Source organism: Papaver somniferum, chromosome 6, assembly GCF_003573695.1.
Source record: "Papaver somniferum cultivar HN1 chromosome 6, ASM357369v1, whole genome shotgun sequence".
Classification (NCBI taxonomy): Eukaryota; Viridiplantae; Streptophyta; class Magnoliopsida; order Ranunculales; family Papaveraceae; genus Papaver; species Papaver somniferum.
This window is the reverse complement of record NC_039363.1, coordinates 104,551,317-104,572,333: the sequence shown is the minus strand read 5'-3', so window position 1 is coordinate 104,572,333 and position 21,017 is coordinate 104,551,317. Positions and strand designations below refer to the sequence as shown.

The window sequence follows — 21,017 nt, the reverse complement described above, 5'->3', positions numbered from 1 at the left end:
AAAAGTTTCCGCTGACCCGACCCCTCGGTGCCTGGAACGTATTTCAGTTTGGCATCGCTCACCTCACTTAAGAGACGAATTTCTCCCCGAGGAGCAGCGAGGTTATGAACGCTAACACTCCACGGTTTACGGTTCCTACTATTGACATAATCCCCAAAGGAGTTGTTGAAGTTTTCAGGAGTATACCATTCCCTCTCAGCGGGATTTGGAACGTAACATGTCATCGTCGTCTCCCCCTTACTCCACAGATAACATTCCCTCAGTGCACGGAAATAGTTCCCCGATAATTGCGACACGGAACGACTGTGAGTATTGGTGGAAGAGCCTTCACGACCAGCCAGCACATCATAATAAAAGGAATCACCAGACTTATACAACGACAGCATAAGACCCGCCTCGAAGGCTCCAACCGTAGTCAACAGGTGAAACTCATCAAACTGATACTTCGAGATGAGCTCGTAAGTAATATCATCCTCAGGGGCATAGAAACGAACCTCGAAGGCTTGAAGCTCATGCTTTTCCTTGAAAACTTCAAGGTCAATGTGCTTAAACGTGACTTTCTTCTTGCTGACCGAAACACTGCGTATCACCGGGGCAGCCTCATCCTCTTCCGCGGGATCGGACGAACCAACAAAATCTTCGGAAGCTTTTCTTTTCAAAGGAGGTATCTTAGACGATTCAGCTCTCGGCACACCACCTTTGAAGTTCTTCCCTTTGAAAGAAAGTACTGGAGGCGGCGGCAGAGGGTTCTGCATGGGCACTATAGAACGAAGAGGGGGAATATCGAAGGCGCCACCACGAGAAGGTGTCTGCGTACACCTAGAGTCATCACGAGGACGAGAAGCAGCACGGACGGCAGCGTATCGAGACCCGGAATGACCCTTCGATGGATCCCCTTTCCTAGGAGGAGAGGCCTTCGTCCCAGAAGAAGACGAAACTTTACTACCGCGGGGATCCATTTGCGACAATTTAGAGAGATCTCCCCCAGGTGGATATGTATCAGACTCTCTACGTGGAGGGGATCTCGGTAGACTGGAAGCCGGAGTTTGATAAGGAAGCCGCGGACGGTCAGACATGGCTGCGAGGAGGTACAACAAAAACAAGTTAGAATCAAACACGAGGGCATCACCAAAGATCAAAAAACCACAAAATTAGCAGTTCATCTCAACATAGCCCAGAAACCCTAAAACTAGCATACATGCATGTATACCCAAAAACCCTAAACTTAAAAGTTCAATCAATACAATTGAAACAATGGCCTCCTCGACTTGAGAAGAAGAACAGGGGCAAACTAGCATACATGCATCAAAAGATGTTCTTCATCACAAACAAGGTACGACAGCAGCAGGAAATTTACAATCAACACAATCAACACAAAACTTAAAACAACAGAAACGAAGAAAAGAAACCTTTCCACCACAAACAAAATCCCAAAAGAAGACAACAAACCAGAAACAAAGAAGAAACGAACGTGATTAATGCTAGGGCAGAGAGAATTTAATGGTTGAAGAACAAAGAATGAAGACTGACAGGGAGAATGAAATTAATTTTCAAGGAGAATGAAATCAATTTTTCTCCTCTCCTTAATATACTCGAAAGAAAGAGAAGTTAATGGAGGAATGGAAACGTGCCCATTAAATGAGCAGTTAATGCACGAGTAAGAAACGTGCCCAAGTATCTAGTAGAAGTTATTAGGAGAGAGGAAGAATATGTAACGTCTGTTTTCTTCAATGCTCCCACTAAACACTCAAGCCCGAAGAAAAGGGGCAAATTGTGTGTACATATTTCATCATCAAACACGTGTATGTAGGAAGATACTTGGAGAGCATGCGGGCCAAGTCATCAAAACATGATGACACACGCCCACAGCCAAGAATCCCATCCCGTCGACGTCGGATCTTTGCCCGAACAAATCCAAGGGCAGAAGTTAAAAGATGTACCAAAAGCACGGTGTACTGCGGAACACCAAATAACTCCCGAAGAGTTACTTTATCTCATCCCCAAAAGAAGCCGAGATCAACGGTGAAGAGAAGGGTGACTGACATGGACGTGACAGGGGCAGAAGACACTTGTCTGACACGAACATGCGTGTCAACTACCCGCATTAAACACTCTGAGCAGTGTACGTGTCGATTAACCCATGGAACGAACGAGGATGACTCCGCGTGATCAAGCAATGAACGAAGACCTCTGCGTGATGGACACAAAGCACAAGAAGGTAAGGTTCCAACGGCCCTCAGAAGCGGGTCTCACACTCTAACCCTATAAATACTCCCTCTCCACCAAGAGAGAAGGGAGGAGAAAAAGAAAAGGAAAAGGAGAGAGGTTTAGAGAGAAGTAGAGAGAGAAGAATAGTGAGTGTAAGTTTACCTTTTACAATTCGCAGACCTATGCAAACTCCAAAGTCATCCGACTACTTCTGTAATCATCAAAATGCATAGTGAAAACAACAACCCCGCGGATGTAGGCCTTAGTGCTGAACCACATAAATTCCAGTCTTATTTACATTTCAGCACTTTACATTCATTCCATACTCCACGAGTTTTACTTTTATACTTCGTTTTCTTTATCTTCCTCTATGTGAACGCCTCTGGTGATGATATTAGATGAGGTTATGGTAAACCCGAAGGTTTTGAGCCAAGGAATCAATGCAAATGTCTCATCAATACGAGCATGTATATAATGCGAACATTGTTTGTGAACATATAGATACCTTCGTGATTTACGTGTTCACAGTACCCAAACTTTTTAATCTGATGTTTAAAAATCTAAGCTGTGTGTCACTGAAAAGCAGGTAATTAGAGACAATGCAGTCAGTGATGTACTTGATTACCATTTACACTGAGAAGCAATGTAATGTGATAAGATAATGGGTAATCGAGAGGCTTATAAGTTAAATCACACATTTGACAATTTGGCCAAACTTGGATGGTGACAATAATAGAGCTTGATTGATGACGAAGAAGGAGAAACAAAGATATTTAAATCTGATATAATAAAACCAACAAACACAAAGATAAAAACCTTATCCAGGAATCATCCTTGGCTTCTCTAACACGTGTCTTTCACTTGGAGGCTTAAGGCGCCGGCTAACACCATCAAATGTCGTATAGCTCACCTTTCTTCCTTCTCATTTATCACGGATGTCGCTAAATGTCCGAAACACCCTTTATCACATTGCAAGTGTATGAGAAGTAGAAAAGTTTTATAAGGGTATATAATATATAGGTAAAAAATGTGTAACGAATTTTTCCAGTCTGACGTCCTTAAACTGTCAGAGATAAATACGGCTAGATAACGATGTCACCGGCACGGCCACTTATGTAAACTACGGTTCAGTCCTCATAACATTTATCCATTAACCGCCTGAATGGTCTAAGATTCTTGAAGATACTCCGGAATTATGGTAGAACATCAAGGGTTTATTTGGATTTCTAAAATTCTGTTTTTATCCAATTATCTTATCTTTATTTAATGGTTTCTAATACCTTCTAGTAATAACTTTTACTGAAAGTCTTATTAAAATAAATTTAATTTTTACTTGAATTAAATTTTACTCTTTGGTTTTTAAAATTTTCTCTATAAAAGAAAATGGCCTTCATTCATTTATTTCCCCTCTCTCTCTCCCTCGAGAAGAAGAATTAGTAAATTTCTTTCTTTGATTCTTTGCTTCCACTTGAAGATATCTCTGTGTGTGGTTGGTTTTAGGATCATGTTTTTGATTCAATATTGACATGATCGCATGAAAAATAGAATTGAATCTGCTGAATATTGATAAATAGTAAGAAAAATCTTTAATTAGGAATTAAAATTGAGCTCAGAATAGTTGTTTATAGTGATTTGAAGTGAATCTTCTGTAAAGGAGCTGAGGATTATCGATTACGATCGTGTGATTTCGTTTCAGGTAATTTGACATAATCTGATTTCTGCTTTTATGTTATTTTGTTGTATTTTGCTGCTATTAATCTGCTGAAATCACTAAGTTAGCTTCTGATTTTATGTTAATGTAAGAATTTCGTTGTTAGTTTTGAAATCCATAAAAAAATTTAAGTGTTAGTTATAGTTCTTTGATTTACAACAAATTTACTGGTGTCACAGTAGTTGTGATGCTGATCAAGGGGAAATTTTGTTTTTTTTTTATGTGAAGGATCTTGAAGTGGGTGAATATGGCAAGTCTACAAGGACCAGTAATTTGCCCAGCTGTACGTGCAAAACAATCAGGAGGAGCATATACTTTACCATTAAATGGACCTGTAATGAGATCAAAAACTTTGACAAATGGTTTTCTTGGATTTAAAGGGAATAATAGATGTGGGATTAAGTTACAGCCTGTTCCCCATCAAGTTCGTTTAAGGAAATGTATGACGGTTCGATGTACTTTCAGTTCATCGTCAGATGGTAATGGTAGTACTGCAGAGAACTTTAATGAGAATGATGGTGAATATGTCAACTCCAGTGTAATGGAAGCTGGTATGATGCTTGTCAAACCGAATCAGATAACTCTTGTAACTTTTTTAGGCCACTGTTGTTATTGATTTTACTTGTATCATTTTCAGTTGCTAACTAGTTATAATTGTTCATATTGTTTTCTTATGTACTTATATGTGAGTTGATTAATGGAACTGATGTCTGATGTTTTTGTGTGTTTTTGTATGTAGTTGAGGTGAAAAGTGGAGCAGATGGTTTCATGATCAAAATGCGAGATGGTAGGAATATGAGATGTGTTCACAACAATCCTCAGGGTGGTCAACTGCCAGATTATGCTCCACATCCTGCAATTGTACTCAAGATGGAAGACGGAAGTGATCTTTTACTTCCAATTATTGTTTGTATGTGTCCACTTTTCTCAGTGCTGTTTTCTTATATTCCCCTGTTAAACGAAGAGGTGTTTGGCACTACTTTAATGTTTGATAGCTAACAGTTCGTGGTCTGATTATGTTTGCAGTGGAAATGCCGAGCATGTTGCTTATGGCTGCTGTCCGCAATGTTCAAATTGTATGTTTGACTACTTCACTTCTTTTCTTTGTTAATGGTGAAATTTACTCTTCCGTGAGTTGTTGATCATACCTTTCAAGTTTTGTCGTACATTGAATTTTGAATATGTTGATATTTGTGCAGGCAAGGCCAACTGTATATCAAATAATTAAGGAAATGATTGACAAAATGGGTTATGTGGTAAGTTTTCCCCCACTCTGATCCATGTGACAGTTTTATCTTTGTAGTTAATTTTGCTGTTACTTTCTCTTAATATTAACCTTCCATGCATTGGTTGGAATACGAAAACTCAAAACATGTTTTTTGGTGCTTCTCATCTTGCAGGTGAAACTCGTTCGAGTGACTAAAAGAGTACATGAAGCATACTTCGCTCAGTTATACCTTGTTAAGGTAATTCTTTGGTCATATCTGCTATTGCTTAATTATTTGTAATCAGCGGCGAGTTGTATTAGCAAATGATACGCTGACATCTGGGACACTCTTACAGGCTGATAATGAAACAGAAAGAATCAGTTTTGATCTCCGACCTTCTGATGCTATTAACATTGCAGTCAGATGCAAGGTACTGCTTTCCTTGATTGAACTTCACATTAAAAAGTCTTTTGTGGTGTATTTAGAGTTAAGACATGCATGATCATCGAAAGCCATCTGTTTGAGCGAATGAGGATTCAGAATGAATGTGCTCTTCTCTTCCTCATCCTGTAAGAAAATAGATATGCTTGTTGGTTACTGTTCACTGTCCAATTTTTCTAACCGGCCAGCATAATGTACAGATTTCTCAGCAGATATGCAATGCAACTATTAGTAATTGTCATTTGATCCACTATATGTAGCCAGTTGCTCATTATACATTTGTTGCAGCACATTTCGGCTTGGTACAAACCCATATTCCCTAGCTTCTAGTGTGCAATTTAAATGTGATGTTGGAATATGTTCATGGAAGTTGCTTGTTGGGATCATTTGTTAATATTCTTCTATTGTCATTCCTCAGTTTTCTTAATTGTCCTTTCTGCCTTGATCTTCCACCTTTCTTCCCACGGGCATAGGTTGTGTTGAGGTGTTAATTGTTTTTTATCATGTGCAGGTGCCTATACAAGTTAACAAGTACTTGGCATATAGTGATGGAATGAAAGTTGTCGAAGCTTCTAAGCTGGCTGCTCAGGCTCCTCTTTCAGATGGCTTGCTGTTCACTGAACTTGATAGGTACGTATAAGTTGTATCTCTTGTCCAGAGCTTACAAGTCGGTGTCATACACTACTCGAGTATGGGTGTTCATATTTAAGTTGTGATCTCTCAACTGTGGGCATTACTAATATTAGATGAAGCATACAGTGATTCAGTGTACTTCAGTGAGAACATTTTAGTCTTTATATTCTTCATGGCGCTGGAGAAAATAATTGTTTTTTGTCTCTTTGTTGCTGTTGTAGGCCAAATGGTCAGCCTTGTGTTGAAGCCAAAGAGTTCGATCTTATCCGCAACATGCTAATTGCGGCAGTTGAAGAACGCTATAGAGATGCAGGTTTGTTTTCTTCTGTTGGGTGTTCTTTTTGGAACGCAAACTCTTGCAACCTTTTCCCCTTTACTTTATCCTCAATACACAAGCAGAAATAGACACGTAAATGAGAATTTTGCCGTTGGGTGTTAATGGTCCTCTATCGTGAGCCGTGCTGTTATTAGTTGTGCTCAATTGCAGAATGTTCCTCGCATGACAGACATGATATCTCATGTATTAAGATCTTCGCCACATAGTTTTAGATTTTTTTGTGGAGCATTAGAAATAATGCGAAAAGAGCTGTCCGAATTATAAACAGCTGGCTGAAATTCTCTCTCTCTGAACACACAATGAAACAAGAAGGTGAAATGTGTCTCTCCAGCATTGAAAGTTACGCAGGAGAAATCTTCCCCGTAAACATTCACATCCTTGCCAGCCATCTAACAGATGTACAAGCTATATTTAGATGACTTAAATTTAAACGGTATAAACGGTCAATTACAAACTATGACAGCCTGAGTTTGGGTCAAGCTAAAACCAGCAGACCACTCGTCCAGGCTGTGGCGAGGTCCTCCCTTTGGATGGCTTGTTTATTGTTGATACTTCCCCGTCTAGAATTTGCCAGGGAGTATAGCAGAGAAAATATCATGACAGTAGTACATGCGGTTGTGTTTTGGTTAGTTATTTATCGCAACTTCTGTTATAGACCTGTTTGGCAATGTCATGAACAGACGAACTTTGTATGCATATGCAGTGGTAGGCATCCATCCTACTTAAAAATACATGCATGTTGGCCTTGCTGTCACTTGACTTGGTTACGTTCTTGTTTTCTTATATGTTTATCTTATGGATGCACAGCTCAATGGCGAGATAAGCTTAGCCAACTTCGTTCCAAGAAGCAGAAGTGGGTCTGACGCAGGTACATTTCATCCTCAATTTTGCCACCATTTTTATCATTTAAATATAGGCCTTTTCTAAGAAAATCCGTTCTCTATGTTTCAGAGTGTTATCATGTTTGTACATAACAACCATCTATCAGTGCGGACAAGATTCTAGGCATCTCTCTGGTGGAAGTAGTAGTAGTCATATCTCTGTGGTCCCATGTATGTAATATAATAATTTGTGAATATCTGTATAGGTCTATGGAAGTTACTCCCTGATTTGATAACTTTCTTCTGCATGGGATAATGTTCGAAATTTATGCTTAATCTTCTTAAGTTTGGCAACTATGTCTTGGCCTGTAAATCCTAATATGTGACGCCATGCCCTAAAGAATGTGCTTCACAAGTTGTTAGGCATAACACGAGCGCCTTCCTTGTTATAAATGATCTGTTCACGGGAATTGGGGCTATATGCACTGCATTTAGTTAAGAGGTATGGTCCCTGCCTCTTCTTAAATTGGTCGGAGAAGATATTATGGGGATGGCACTAGTAATTACGATTCTGTCTAGGGAGTAGGGAATGTAGAGCAGAACTAGTGTCGGTGCAGTGTGCAAGTGTGCAACTGTGTCTGTTTCCTCCGTCAAGTTCTTTAAGTTCACCAGATGGGCCACAAAGGCCCATCTGGCACTTAGAAGGGGCTCCTTGAAGTTTTTAACGCACCCACCATTTTTTCTTTTTTTGAATCACATATTTTTTATTCAATTGAATAGCAAAACGATTACAACTGTTTAGTTACAAAATAAAATAAAAGAAGCAGAAGTGAAACTTACAGTACAACCTTAAAGACTAAAGAGAAGCAACAAAACAAACAGGGGAATAACTATTTTTACTAACAAGCTATTCTTGAGCTCAAATTGAAAAAAGATATTATATGGGAATCATAGTTATATGCCCATTCTTTACCTTTCATCCTCACACCTCCTTCATGCATCACCCGAAGAATTTTTCTTTTAAACTTATGAATGTTGACCTTCCCATCATTAAAAAGAATTGAGTTATTTTGGAACCATAATTCCTTCATAGTAGCACATGTTGCTGTAAATCAGATCTCTTTAACTAATGAACTATGATGACTTGCAGCATTACATACATTTGTAAATGATTCTGGTGTGGGAAAGGCAAAGACAGAACATAGCCAATTCCAGATCTGAGTATTAAAATCACATTGCCATAAAGTATGTTGCATATTATCTTGTTTTGACTCACACACACAGCATCTAGAAGGCATTTCATAACTTTTATTCCTCATTGTGTCATCATCTATATATACACCTTGTAAGAGTTTCCATACATTGCAGGCAATACTGGGATGTAAGAAGGATTTCCAAAGGAAAGAAGACCATACCTGTTGCTGTTCTTTGAATCTTAGTTTTTCCACTGCCACTGCAGTAGTAAATTTACCATCTGAACATCCATTCCAAATCATTCTATCAATTCCTCCACCAATTCCAGGCATGTTATTAAGCTCAAAAATAGATTGCAATTCAATGGGAATTTTCCATTTATTGCCCTTTATCAATTTCTGCACTTTCATCTGCATATTATTGTTAACAAAATCAGTGTACCCTATTTGAGAGATTATTGGAGAAGCATCATACCAAGAGTCAAACCATACTGAGATATCAGTACCATCACCAACCCTCCATTTAATGTCTTCTTTTAATGCAGACCAAGCCCATTTCAGACCAGAATAAACAAAAGATTTCTTCCAGATTTCAAACCACTGACCTTGTTTATTTTTAAATTTAGCAGCTTAAAATAAAGCCCATTCATCTTGAGAGTGCACCATCTTCCACATTTTCTTCATGAGGAAAGCTTTGTTGATGATATCCGATCTTTTAATACCAAGACCTCCCTCATTATATGGTGTATAAACCTTTTTCCATGAAAATGTTTTATACTTTCTCACTTCACTATCACCAGATCATAAGAAATTTCTAATCAACTTTTCACGGATTTTAATGACAGATGAAGGCCATTTATAAACTGTCATATTATATAGAGGGATACTGCATAACACAGATTTGACAAGCACCAATTTATCAGCAAAAGATAATAGTTTACCCTTCCATTTAGCTAATCTGTGTTGAATCATTTCTACCACAGGCCAGACCATAGCTGAAGTTACTCTTCCAGGAGCTAAGATTACACCTAAATACTTATCAGGAAATTTAGATAATTCCATATTAACCATATCACAAATTTGTTGTTTCCTGAGTGAAGTAACACCATCTATGAAGCACTTATTTTTCTTCCTATTTATCAACTGATCTGAGCTAGCTTGATATTCATCAAGTAAGGTTCAAATATTTCTTAGCTCCATTGCAGAATATAAAAACATCATCTGCAAAGAAATGTGAGTTGGATGAACACCATTTTTAACCACCATTGGAAATATTTTACCTTGTTCAACTAGATGAGAGAAGTTTCTACTGAGTACATCTTCCATTAGCACAAAAAGTATTGGTGATAATGGATCACCCTGCTTTAAACTTCTACCCATTGAAAAAAATCCACAAGGTCCACCATTTACCATAACAGACATTTTTGCTGATTCAAATAATGTTAGCAGCCAATTGCACCATGAAGTAGAAAATCCATATTTTTTCAAGACTTGAAAAAGAAATCTCTAGCTGACAGAATCATAAGCTTGAGATATATCCATTTTGAAAGCAACATTACCTCCTCTTCTTTTCCTCTTCATTTCATTCACCATCTCTGAAGCAAGCAAAACTTGTTCATGGATACTCCTGCCTTTGATGTAAGATGCTTGTTGAGGAGATATCAATTTCACCATTAGATTATTCATCCTTGTAGTGAAGATTTTGAATAACACATTACTCAATCCAATGGGTCTGAACTGATTTGCTTTTTTTTGCTCCTTGACATTTTGGAAGAAGAACTAAGAAATTGGAATTGAGCCCTTTTGGAATGAATTTTCTCTCCCAACAAAATTGAATTGCTGCTACTAGATCATTGCAGATGATTTCCCAGCAAGTTCTATAGAAAATACCAGAAAAACTATCAGGAGCAGGAGCACTCTCTGGATCCATTTCAAAAATGATGTTTTTAATCTCTGCACTACTTGGTACTGCATCCAACATTACTTGATCTGAAGTGGTATCTGATGAAGGGATAACATCTAACAATTTATCTGCAATATGAACTTCTTGAAACTCAAATTTTTGTTGAAAGTGATGAACTAATAAATCAGCAATAAGGGCATGATCAGTGATGATATTTCCTTGAGCATCTTCAATTTCAGTAATTAAGTTTGTAGCTTGTCTTATCTTCATCTTGGTATGAAAATAATGAGTGTTGGTTGCACCTTCTTGAACCCATTTCTCTCTTGATTTTTGCCTTAATAGAGTATTAGCTTGTATTTCTCTAGTAGCATGTTCATTCTGAGTTGTCACAAGGTTGTGTAAAGCTTCTTCATCAAAGGGATTGTTATCTGAATGCTGCAATGCTATTTTGACTTTTTCTTCTGCTTCTTTAATTTTAACCTGGACATTACCAAAACCACTCCAGTTCCAGTCATTTAAACTTGTTTTTGAACTTTTAACTTCTGCGTAAAGACATAAGCAGGATCACCATCTATGTGTTGAGACCAACACTCTTTAACTACTGATAAGAACTCTAGGTGATAAATCCACATCTTTTGAAATCTTCTAGGAATATTATGTGGCTTATGAATATTAGAGAAACCTCCTAATAATGGAGCATGATCGGAAACAATTCTGAACCCAAATTTATAGCCCCAATCTCCATATTTTTGCAACCATTGTTGATTAAACACAACTCTATCAAGTGTGCACAGGATTCTGTTCTTTCCTTGTTGACAATTATACCATGAGAATTGTAATCCAGTTTTAGGAGCTTGAATTAGTTCACAATTTTCTAAACAATTTGAGAAATATAACATTGAAGCTCTATTTGGAGACTTACCACCCATTTTTTCATCTTGTGAAATGACTGCATTAAAATCACCTAAAGCAATCCAAGGTTTTTTAAGATCACTAATTATCTCCATCTCATACCATACGAATCTTCTTTGAACTTTCTTGACATGAGCATGAATTCCAGATACAAGAACATCTCCAACACTAACTGTGATCATTTGACTAGAAACTGAAATTACTTGGGGAGTTGTAATATTTTTATTCCAGAATAACCATATGTTACCTTTATTATTTGAAGAGGAGTTATGAATCACCATACTTTGCATTCCAGCTAAGTTTAAGTTTTCACAAAAAGAAGCATTGCATTTTACTTTTGGTTCTGCAATCCACACTAAAGAAGGACTAAACTGATGCACCAAAGACCTTAGTTTATCCTAAGCCATAGGTCTTCGCAGGCCCCTGATATTCCAGTATATTATCTTCATTTAACAGGAAGAGGAGGATTTTTGGTACCTCCTTTTCCTTGATTTTTCCTGAAATTATACTTGCTATTGGTTGGAATTTGTTTTGTTACCTTTACTGGATCAGATGGACTTGTAGTTGTTGATGAAGATGCAGTATTAGAAATCATTTCCTTTTCAACTATTTTAGACCAAGAGGTCACTTTAACAGTTTCATTGGATACTTGACTAGTTTTCCCATCTATAAACTTGACAGTTGTGTTTTCTAAATTATTTAGAACCCAGCACTCAGAGGGAGCTTATTTAGAACCCTGTTTTAGGGCATACATGAAAATGAAAATTTCAGGGCATACAAACCAGTAGTACCATCTAGGGTGACCTTATAAGGGGTATCTAGTGAGTAGTTCAATTGCCTATACATCCTCATACTGTTTAAATTACTAATCCACCCTTACCCTTAATATAAAAATCTAAAATCAGTAAAAAAAAAATTAAAAAAAATCAGTTTCTCTTTGAACTTCTCTTATTCTTCCTCCTCTGTCTGAACACGAAGAAAAAAACTTCAGCGCCGTAATTAATTGTCGATTCGTGTAAATTTGATCGTTGATTAAACTCAACTACATAATGGTTCGTACAAAGAAGCTAGCAATAAATAGAATTTTTAAATCGTCTTCTAATTCGTAAATGAAGGAGAAGAACCAATTGAAGTTGAAGGTGTACAAACTGAAATTGAACCACAAATCGAACTAGAAATTCAATCAAGTGAAGCGGTAGCTCTTGAAATGAGGATAAAAAAAATAAATTCTACAAACTCATCTCTTTATTTGTTGTTTTTCATCGATTTAATAGGTTTAATTCCTCAAAAACTAGGGTTTTTGACGGTTACGGTAGTGGGTTCGGCTCAAAATGGAGTTGTGTTTTGAGCTGAACTGTTCTTGATAATTTCAGCCTTAAAGTTTATATGAACAGTTCGGTTTATAATTTCATCTGATTTTACGCTGAACCTAGTCACAGATAGGAGGTGCATTTGTTGTTCGACGTATTCGATAATCTTAAATTTAAGTCGAATATATATTTTTTACATTTTCATAAATCGTATAAGTTATAGAAGTTCGACTTGAAAGAATTTTGGAATTATAAGCCGAACAACTCACTGTGTTTATGAATCAACTGATAGTTGTTGAGTACGTCTTAGTATTATAGAATCGGGCTAATGTTTTTATATATTGATATATAATAACTTTGCTTAGTATTGTGCATTTTCTTCGTATTTTTCCATGACAAGCATGAAGAAAATGCACGACACTAAACAAAAACTATTACATTTCAATCGATATCACTTACAGCCCTAGACTAGAGTTAATTCACCATTTTTCTATTTTGTTCAAAGTATTAATCAAGTTTTTTACTTGTTTTAGTAATAATGAAGTTAAAAAAAGGAAGAAGATGGAGGTTACACCTTCTAAGTATAAGACTCTCGATCCTCGAGGAGGAGGTCACAAAAAATTGGGAGCAGGAGGCAGAGGAACTGACAAAAATATCGTATTAGAAATTGATGAACCACTACCAGAGATACAAAGAGAAGAAGAAGGAAGAAATATTGATGGTGGTGACGGTGATGGTGATGAAGAAAAAGTTGATGATAACGAAGAACCTCAATATTAACCAAAACCCTGCAAAGAGAAGAAGCTTGTTGAACCACGGGTTACAGGTTTGCACATTCCTCATAAGGATAACGTAGTCCGAGCTCGAGGTGATGGTTTTCCCCAAGGTCTTCCGGAAGATGGGGGAAGGGTGTTGATCGGTTACGCCGAATCTTGGGAAAAGAGAAAATATGAGATTTCTGATCACAACGATGCAGTCCGAGTATTGAGACACCAGATGGCAACGGAATGGAAATTGTCTGAAGAGGTTCCTGAGGAGGTTGCTTACGTATAATCATATGCTTTATGGCCTGTGATTCAACATGAACATCAGGAATGTGACAGAGTGATTATCTCCGCCTTCTCCGAGCGATTTTGTAAAGAGACTTATACATTTCAGTTACCCTTTAGCGAGATGACAATCACTGCTGATGAGGCGAACAAGATTACATGGCTTAAAGTGAGGGGTAGAAGCGTGGATGCTGACTATTATGATATGAGTTGGGAGGATCTATATAAGTTGTTCATTGAATGTCTTGGTTGGGATGATTACCGGACTGAACTAGAGTTTTTTCGTTCCGTTTAAATGTAAATTTTGTTCAGGAGAACGGTATGAGAAATAAGAAGCTTAAGAAGGTGAAGCTTACTAATTTGAAAAAGGAATTTGAGAAGACAAAGGAGAAAGTAGTGAATAGGGAGTTGGTAATGGACGATATCAAAGTGAAGCAAACCGAAACCGGATACTTGCTTTATACTCTTGGCAGAGATATCGTTCTCGACTGTTAGAGCATTGCTCGGTCAAACTCGCATGTTTTGCTATCTCAAGCATGTTTTTCAATGTTAGTGATCAAAACTATAAGTCTTGATTTCTAGTCTATTACACCTAAGGTCTCTGACTAGGATAAAAAATGTAGTTGAGCTCAAGAACTCCATGGCAATCATCATACAAGACGAAGGACTACTCAAGGAACTGGTGGATCTTCATAGACTAAAAGGTATGTAGAGACTTGAACTTATCTATCACTCAAAAGTATATTTATCTCCTATCTTGAGACAAAAGTCGTTTTTCTATATAGACTTAGATTATACACATTTGGTATTTCGAGCCAAGTTTACCTCGCCTATCTATTTCTCAAAATATGTGTTGGTAAAGCTTTCGCTTTATCTAAGTTCATCTTTACCTAGTGACGAAAGTCATGTTATGTTTCAATCAATTTAAAAATTGCTCTGACGAAAAAATGGTTTGTGAATAACAACTATATAACCTCCTCTGAGAAGGTTTGAATGATTGAAATGAGAGTTTAGACTATATAACCACTTGGAGGATATAAGCATTGTTGTGGAAACACATATATGTATAAGTCCTTATTGCTTGAACCGAAGTTTGCGAACTTTGTTGATCAAGTGAACCGGAGTAGTGCGTAAGCTAAGTCCGCGAACTGGCGAAGTTCTCAAACCCGAGAATTTTTGCTGGAGTTTGTGAACTCCATCCGGGAACTTAAGTCCGCGAACCCAGTCCGCGAACTTGAGTAGGTTATGTCTAAAAACGATGTTTAGTGAACTTATCTTTATAAACTAAGAAATGCAATTGCAAACCGTGGATATAGATTTCATGAACCGATTCATATGAATCAAATCGTTTTTGCTTTAATTGTGTCTTGTGTAGTACATGAGATTTCCTTGAAATTGAACAACTCTCTGACTAGTTCATTTGAGTCATTTGAACTAGTTATGGTGCAGAAGAATATGATTGATATGAAAGTGATCATATGGCTAACCATTTGGTTAACTATTGTTGAACCAACTAATGTACAAGTTTGGGTACGGTTATACAAGCCCAGGAACGTGCGTTTCATTCGTGTATAACAAGCTATGTTTTCGATCTAACGGTTGATATATATTAGCTTGAATCTAATCAGTTTTTCATCTAAGGTGAATATTGAATGCTTTGTTACTAAGCTAACATTGATTTCAAACCCTGATTTGAAAGACTATATAAGGGAGAACTCTAGCAACTGGGAAACCTAATCCCCACACATTCTGTGTGATCGTAGTTGTGCTAAGCTAGAGTCGATTCTCCTTTAACCTTTGGTTTCTTATTCTAAACCATGTTAACGACTTAAAGACTTCATTGGGATTGTGAAGCCAGACCGATACTACTTTTCTTGTAGTTGTGTGATCTGATCTTGCTGTTTCTATCGTACGAGTACAATTGTAATAATTGGCTTGAGATTTCTATCTCCGATGGGCAAGATAAAAAGTAATCACAAACATTTTCGTCTCATCATTTGTGATTACACAATATCTTTTTTAGCTGCGTCGATTAAGACTGTTGTGAGGTGATTGATAATACTAGGTTGTTCTTCAGGAATATAAGTCCGGTTTATCAATTGGTTCTTGTTCACCTTGATTTATCAAAAGACGGAACAAAACTCGCAGGTATATTCGTGAGACACGGATTTATCTATTATCGTAGACTTTTCTGTGTGATACAGATTTTTTTATTAAAGTCTTCGACTTTGGGTTGTAGCAACTCTTAGTTGTGGGTGAGATCAGCTAAGGGAATCAAGTACGTAGTATCCTGCTGGGATCAGAGACGTAGGAGCATAACTGTACCTTGGATCAGTATGAGCTTGGTTGGGGTTCAACTACAGTCCAGACCGAAGTTAGTTTGGAGTAGGCTAGTGTCTGTAGCGGCTTAATACAGTGTGTGTTCAATCTGGACTAGGTCCCGGGGTTTTCTGCATTTGCGGTTTCCTCGTTAACAAAATTTCTGGTGTCTGTGTTATTTCTTTTCCGCATTATATTTGTTTATATAATTGAAATAATACAGGTTGTGCTTTGTTCAATCAATTATAATATACAACCTTTTGGTTGTTGATTTAAATTGATTGACACTTGGATATTGGTCTTTGGTATCGTCTAAGTTTATCTCTCTGGTATCTAATCGAGACTCGCAGTTTGCTTGAGTAAGAATTAAATCGAGAGATAGATATTTAAACTCTTTGATATACTTTTCTATTGATTGAGTCTAACTGTCTAGTTGATTCTCTAGAAAGTATATTGGAGTTTGTCCATACAGATTGCTAAGCGAAATATTGGGTGTGGTTGTTAGACCCCCGCTTTTTCAATTGGTATCAGAGCAGGCAAACACGTTTAAGACCTTACAAGTATGTGTTTGTAGCGATCTGACTCTATGGACTGAGGTGCTATCTCTATTAACGTACCACCAGTCTTCGATGGCTCTAATTACTTATGTTGGAAAATTTATATGCGAGCTTTTCTTCAAGCGCGTGATTTTTTCAATCATGGGTATATGTTGTTAATGGCTATGATCCTCCCGTTGTGGCGGTTGGAGTTGTAAACGTTCCCAAGAACATTGGTGAATACAAACCTGCCGAGATACTTGCTGCAAAGCAAAACTCCGACAGTTTGAACGCTATCATACATGCCATTACCCCAAATCTTCAGCACCATGTGTCTAATTGCACTAATTCACGGGAAGCTTGGGAAATCTTAGATCCGTTTTTGAAGGTAATGCCAGTGAGAAGGAAGCTAGGCTTCAAAACCTTAATTCCGATTGGGAAAACCTTCGTATGGCAGATGAAGAAACACTTGATGAGTTTAATCACAAAGTGTCTGAAATTGTTAATGTATCTTTTGCATTGGGTAAGACTAGTCCTGAAAAGGACATTGTGATGAAAATTCTCAGATCACTGCCATCTAGATACGATTCTAAGAAGCATGCCATCGTTGAGGGAAATAACCTTGATAATCTCTCCATAAATACGCTGGTTGGAAAGCTTAAGATCTTTGATCATGAACATTCATCCAAATCTAAGGATGTTGCGTTCAAAGCACTAAAAGACACTAAATTACTTGATAAAAGTAAAAAAGTGTATATCTCTGAAGATGATCACTCTGAGACATATTCATAAGATGAAGATCTTGACAAATCAGTCTCGATGATCACAAGACAGTTTAGGGATCTTCTGCTGAACAGAAGTAAACGGTTCTCCAGAGATAAGCCTAAGGCATCAGTCAAACCTCATAATCGTGTTCCTCCTAAAAATAGGGATACTGATGAAACTGATGACGAGGATATGCCTCGGTGCTTTAAGTGTAAGGGATTTGGTCATTTTGCAAACGAGTGCACAAATCGTAGAAAATACACTGGGAACAAAGGTCTTGCTGCGACTCTTGATGAAATGTCTGACATCTATGATTCTAATGAAGACGAGAAATCAAGTGTTGCACTTCTTGGTGAAAATATTGATTTTTATTACTGTAGCAATACATATATCAATCTTGATATTCTTTCAGAATATAATCCAACTATTATAGAAGATAAAGTTGACCCATCCTTTGGAAACTCTGTTTGTAGTGTTTCAGGTTCCACCATATGCCTAGATGCTTGCACATCTCAAAAGCCTTATTTTTATCCTAACTTGACGTGTTCTTATTGTTCGTTAAAGGGTCATGAACTTTCAAGGTGTTACAAGTACAAACACCAACGAAAGCACGTCAACAAACTTCAATGAAGAGCAAATCATTTAGCAAGAAATCTTAAACTTGCTCAGAAGACCGCTGAGGTATGTAGGATTTTATCTTCGTCCAAGAAGTTAGTTTCTAAGGATAAACCAAGACCATTAGAAAAGAAAACATGGTCGAGTCGTTTCGATAGACAAAGGTCTGTAGATTCCTATCAAGAGGAAAATGGTGGACAAATTGTTGTTCACCACAACGCAACTTGATTTTATTGTGTTCTGAAATCTTGTCTCATGTGCCTGATCAAAAGAGACAATGATTTTGTACCTCTCAGGCTTTAGGAAAAGTTTTTTTTCTTCTTCTTTTCTTAGATTTTCTTTCTTTTTGTCTATCAAACAAAAGAAAGGGTATTATCGATAATTTTCTCTTCATAGAGTTGAGAGTTGGTCGTGTACGAACCTGTTAAAAAGGTTTGAAACCCTACATTCCTTTCTCCTTATCTGAAACCTCTTTTTATCTCAAGACTACTTGTTGAGCAAATTGTGATTTCCTCTCACAAACCCATACGTTTATGGATACTCCAAGCATGATGTCTTCTGATGGAAAAGATGTTAATATGATTGTTAAGCCATCAATCATGAAGTAAAAATAAAAATCTCCATTATCTCCAACATTGAAAAGAAAAAGAAGGAATGTGAGGAAGCCAATAGTCGTTCCTTCAAATTCTCAGAAGTTTTCTGATGTTCTTGAAGTGTTGAAGGAGATGCGAAAGGAGATTCAACAAATAAAGGCTTTTGTGTATAAGAGTCATGAGATTCAGAAGGCCCTGGTTCGACAACATCATCCAAGAAGGTTTATTGATATAAACTCCCACGTCAATGAACCTTATGTTCCAATGGCAGTTGACGACAAGGAGTTCGAGGACGATAAAGAATTCTTTAAAGGTCTTATTGCCTAGTAAATCTTCTATTTTTCTTGTTTTGCTTAGAAGAATAACTAGAGTTTGGAATAGCCATTATTGTGATTACACATAGCTATGTCCAACGTTTTCATCTTCATGTTTTTAGATTTATTGGTTTAAATTCTAAATTTGTTTGGAAGATGATTTTTGCAGCATTAATCTTTATGGTTTTATATATTGCAATATTGTTATGGGATATGTGTGTTTACGTCCGTGAACTTGAGTGTCCCATATCTTGTCAAAAGTAAAGTCGTTCGTGAGTTGATATGTATGTATTGATGAAAGAATGAATTGACTTTTGACAAATACAAAAGTTAAGCCTATTATGTCAATTTTTGATGGAAGATAGGTTAAAATATTTTGTGTTCAAGGATTATGTCTATTGGATGTCATTGTGCAAATGGTGATGGAAAATAGAATGAGTCCTTGATTATTCCATGGTATTAGGTCAATCTCCGATCCACAAATTGTGTACATACTGTGTTGTTCCATAAGGTGTCTTATGTTGAGCTCTATCGACTGAGTCATTGTTTTGGCATGGTTGTTGTTCCATGAGATACTTTGTGTCGATCATGACCAATTAAATTGGTTACTTTTGTGATTAGTTTGGTTGTTTATTTCGATTAGATTAATTATGGGTTTTCTTGTGATTAATCTAATTGAGTGTTTTTAAGTCTCCACAAGTTTACTTGTGTTGAGCATTTCCGATTAAGTTAATCATGGGTTCTCTTATGATTAACTTAATTGAGTATTTTGGATTCAAATTCATACTTGTATGTGATTTGTTATGTCCAAATAAATCCTTTTTTTCTTTTTGAAATTAAGGTCGCTCTTGTTGTTCTTTCGGGAATGACATATTATGGGGGAGAGTTCTTAATTGAACTTGTGCTTAATTGCCAAATCTTTGTGGGGAGTGCGGCTGTGGAGTATTATGGGTTATCTTGTATCTTAATAGACTCCTTGATGAATGCATTTAGCTTCGGCTTTATGATTGCATCTAAATAAGATGATATATGCTTTCTTTTGGTCATGAAATGTCTCTTTTGGAAATTTCATTAGGATCTCGTTCTTGTACCTTTGCCAATTTTATTGACAAAAAGGGGGAGAATTCATATGTATTTCACACTACAAATACATATGGTTTTCGGATCATTATGTAAGGGGGAGTGGTTTCCATGTGAGATGGAGTATTGACTAAGGGGTAGTGACATATCACCATAGTATTGTTGTTAAAGTTGTGATACAATTGAACTTTGACGTTGTGTAATGATACTATGACACCGTATAACAATGATTGAGAACTCTTGTTTTCTCGTTGTTATAGCTACAGATTTTAAACAATGATGATGCTAAACTTACAACCTTTGGGATCATTGGAGTACTTGGAAGTGACGAAGATTTCAAGTAATGTTGAAGATTAGGCATGTGGAATAGGAGCTACAAAAGTTTATTTATATATTTTTTTTGTGTTCCATATGTAATGATAGTTTTGTCACTAAAGTTGACAAAGGGGGAGATTGTTAGATCATTACTCGGTCAAACTCGCATGCGTTGCTATCTCAAGCATGTTTGTCAATGGTAGTGATCAAAACTATAAGTCTTGATTTCTAGTCTACTATAGATAAGGTCTCAGACTATGATAGAAAGTGTAGTTGAGCTCAAGAACTCCATGGAAATCATCATACAAGACGAAGGACTACTCAAGGAACTGGTGGATCTTCATCGACTAAAAGGTATGTGGAGACTTGAAATTATCTATCACTCAAAAGTCTATTCATCTCCTATCTTGAGACAAAAGTCGTTTTGCTATATAGACTTAGATTATACACATTTGGTATTTCGAGCCGAGTTTACCTCGCCTATCTATTTCTCGAAATATGTGTTGGTAAAGCTTTCGCTTTAGCCAAGTTCATATTTACCTAGTGACGAAAGTCATGTTATGTTTCAATCACTTTGAAAATTGCTCTGACGAAAAATGATTTCTGAATAACAACTATATAACCTCCTCTGAGAATGTTTCAATGATTGAAATGAGAGTTTAGACTATATAACCATTTGGAGGATATAAACACTGTTGTGGAAACACATATATGTATAAGTCCTTATTGCTTGAACCAAAGTTTGTGAACTTTG

The 21,017-nt window shown here is 36.9% G+C and overlaps 1 protein-coding gene across 1 annotated transcript; it reads left to right on the top strand.

Moving 5' to 3' along the window:
• The first annotated feature begins 3,608 nt into the window (after nucleotides 1-3,608).
• LOC113288685 (bifunctional nuclease 1) lies at nucleotides 3,609-7,716 on the top strand. Its single transcript, XM_026537804.1, has 11 exons — nucleotides 3,609-3,904; nucleotides 4,148-4,470; nucleotides 4,659-4,829; nucleotides 4,946-4,995; nucleotides 5,119-5,175; nucleotides 5,320-5,385; nucleotides 5,483-5,557; nucleotides 6,080-6,198; nucleotides 6,423-6,514; nucleotides 7,346-7,406; nucleotides 7,490-7,716. The coding sequence occupies exons 2-10, from the start codon at nucleotides 4,167-4,169 to the stop codon at nucleotides 7,399-7,401; spliced, it is 990 nt and encodes a 329-aa protein (XP_026393589.1). The 5' UTR covers nucleotides 3,609-3,904; nucleotides 4,148-4,166; the 3' UTR covers nucleotides 7,402-7,406; nucleotides 7,490-7,716.
• Nucleotides 7,717-21,017: the final 13,301 nt, after the last annotated feature.

Coding starts and splice junctions, on each gene's coding strand:
- LOC113288685 (XM_026537804.1), top strand. CDS start 4,167: ATGGCAAGTCTACAAGGACCAGTAATTTGCCCAGCTGTACGTGCAAAA. Junction 5,386..5,482: donor CTCAGTTATACCTTGTTAAG/GTAATTCTTTGG, acceptor ACACTCTTACAG/GCTGATAATGAAACAGAAAG. Junction 6,515..7,345: donor AGAACGCTATAGAGATGCAG/GTTTGTTTTCTT, acceptor ATGGATGCACAG/CTCAATGGCGAGATAAGCTT.